The sequence below is a fragment of the Lolium perenne genome, chromosome 7, assembly GCF_019359855.2.
Source record: "Lolium perenne isolate Kyuss_39 chromosome 7, Kyuss_2.0, whole genome shotgun sequence".
Classification (NCBI taxonomy): domain Eukaryota; kingdom Viridiplantae; phylum Streptophyta; class Magnoliopsida; order Poales; family Poaceae; genus Lolium; species Lolium perenne.
Genome location: NC_067250.2, coordinates 102,341,455 through 102,344,009, shown reverse-complemented (window position 1 = coordinate 102,344,009; position 2,555 = coordinate 102,341,455). Strand labels below are relative to the sequence as shown.

At 55.5% G+C, this 2,555-nt stretch overlaps 1 protein-coding gene across 1 annotated transcript; it reads left to right on the top strand.

Annotated features, from left to right (window-relative positions):
- Positions 1 to 480: 480 nt before the first annotated feature.
- LOC127316443 (BAG family molecular chaperone regulator 2) lies at positions 481 to 2,300 on the top strand. The gene is made up of 2 exons (XM_051346836.2): positions 481 to 1,272; positions 1,387 to 2,300. Exons 1-2 carry the CDS (start codon positions 781 to 783, stop codon positions 1,870 to 1,872), a joined length of 978 nt encoding a protein of 325 aa, XP_051202796.1. The 5' UTR covers positions 481 to 780; the 3' UTR covers positions 1,873 to 2,300.
- Positions 2,301 to 2,555: the final 255 nt, after the last annotated feature.

Sequence of the window (2,555 nt, the reverse complement as noted above, 5' to 3'; positions counted from 1 at the left end):
ATATCTTGCAGGTTATATATTCACATGTGGTCTTACCTTTTTCCTATGGAGTGGTTAGGACCTATAGATACTGGATGTAATCGACTGATGGTAGTTGTACGGGCTATCTTCAGTTAGGATGGGTGGCAACATTTTAGACGTATACAAGATGCATAAAGGGTACTTGTGTTCTTTGTTAGATGGTTGATCTTTGCTGAAAACTTGAGTGATCCTTAAACTGTAAACTGATACTATGATACTTGTAACGAAACAAAAGATGTGAATGTGAATGCACAGACCAAGGTTATGCTCCCATTTGGAGAAAAAAAACCGGCGGTGATTTCCGGTGAGTTCACCTCACCCGTTCTGGTCAATGGTGTTCTTGCCATTGTACCGGACCTAGCTGAGCGCCCACACCAACAGTTGTTTAACTGCAAGGTGGCCTGGGCTTGCTTTCTTGCCTCGTTTTTATTTAGTGATGACTATAAATATTTCTGGCGCCCCCTGCCACGCCCTCTGCCCTGTCTCTTACTATTAGTTGTACCTCTGTCTGTCTCTCCCTCCCTCCACACAGCCTGACAGCCACTTGTTTCTTCTTCTTCCTCCTCCTCCTCTGATCGATCTCTTTCTCCAATTGGAGCAGCCCAACTCACAATTTTGGTTTCTTGTTTCAACTTGCCACTTCTCCCGCAGCTTAGCATATTTAGAGCGTAGCAGATTGACTAGGCTAGCAGCTGACCAGAATTATACTACACAAGCTCGAGGATTGATCAGGAGGAGCTAGATCACGCGCGCGGCAAGATGATGCGCGGGAAGGATCACACCAGGGCCCCGGCATTCTCCCCGATGAAGGAGTCGGTGGCGGCGGCGGTGCAGGAGGAGGTGTGGGAGGTCCGGCCCAGCGGCATGCTGGTGCAGAAGCGCACCCCGGACTCGGACCCGCCCCCCGGCGGCGCGCCCGTGCCCACCATCCGCGTCAAGGTCAAGTTCGCCGGCGTCACCCACGAGGTCTACGTCAACTCGCAGGCCTCCTTCGGGGAGCTCAAGAAGCTCATGGCCGAGAAGACGGGGCTCCACCCGGACGACCTCAAGGCCGTGTACAAGGGCAGGGAGGCCGACTCCAAGGAGTTCCTCGACATGATCGGCGTCAGGGACCGCTCCAAGCTCACCATGCTCGAGGACCCCTCCGCCCAGGCCAGGCGCCTCATCGAGGAGCGGCGGAATGCCAAGGCCCAGCGCGCCGCCAAGGCCGTCTCACGCGTTAGCCTCGACGTCGACAAGCTCGCATCCAAGGTAACTACTTGAAGCTTGAATCTTTGTCATCCGTATCTGTATGCTGCTTCTTCCATGGTGCGTGCCTGGTGGGCGGTTGACTTGGCCTGCGCTGCGCTGCGTGCTTGGCTGCAGGTGTCGGCGCTGGAGACGATCGTGAACAAGGGCGGGAGGGTTGTGGAGGCCGACGTGGTCGCGCTCACCGAGGCGCTGATGAACGAGCTGGTGAAGCTGGACGCCGTGGCCGCCGAGGGCGACGTCAAGGCGCAGCGCCGGATCCAGGAGAAGCGCGTGCAGAAGCACGTCGAGGCGCTGGACGCCATCCGCGCCAAGGCCGCCAAGAACACCCGCGCGTCCCCTGCGCCCAATAACAACAAGTCTGCCGCCCGGCCAAACCACCTGCCGCCGCGCCCGCCGCCGGCGCACCACCAGCAGCGCCGGCAGTTCCAACACGCGGCGCCCACCACGGCAACCGCGCCGGCGCCGCAGACCGCGACGGCGAGCTGGGACAGCTTCGACCTCCTGTCCTCCGCGCCGTCCTCCTCCTCGGCCCCGGTGAGCACCATGGCGCCAGCGACCACCACCTCGCCGTCCCCGAAGTTCGACTGGGAGCTCTTCTAGACGTCTCGTGGGCCCCCCACACACCCACCTTCCACATGCGTGTGCACGTTCACGGCTCGACCAGCTAGCCGGTGACTTTCCTCTTCATCTCTCTCGGTCATGGCGCGCGTCAACTGTCACATTGTCTGCCCCCCTTCTTCTTCTTCCTTTCTTTCTCCATTCTTTCCTTGTTTCTTTCGAGTGTATATTGATCTCTTCAAGAAAGGCAAACATCGTCTCCAGTAATATGATTGTGCTCGGCCGATCGACTCCCACTCCCAAAATCCACATGGAGTGGAGCTAGTAGATACACACGTACATCCATGATCGATATCCATGCATAGCGAATAAGTGGTGGCCTTATGATGATGAAGCAGGAATTTTCCATGGCAGATTTGTGTATATTACTACTATTGTACAGTGTACATCAAAATCATCAATTATCATTATATGCGCTTGGTCTTGCTCGTGATGGATGGATGTATGATCCATCCCACATTGTACAAACAAATGCCACTGCTGCTGAGCTGAGTACTGCATTATTGCTTGCTGGTGTATTGATTCATGGAGATCGATCGATCAGTGGGGATTAATTACAGGCGCAAGTGCACTGATTGACCAACCGGGCTGCAATTATTTAGGCATCTGCCAGGGCAGGGGTAGTTAGCGCTGTCTGAATTCTGATCAAAAGCTTCCATTACCAG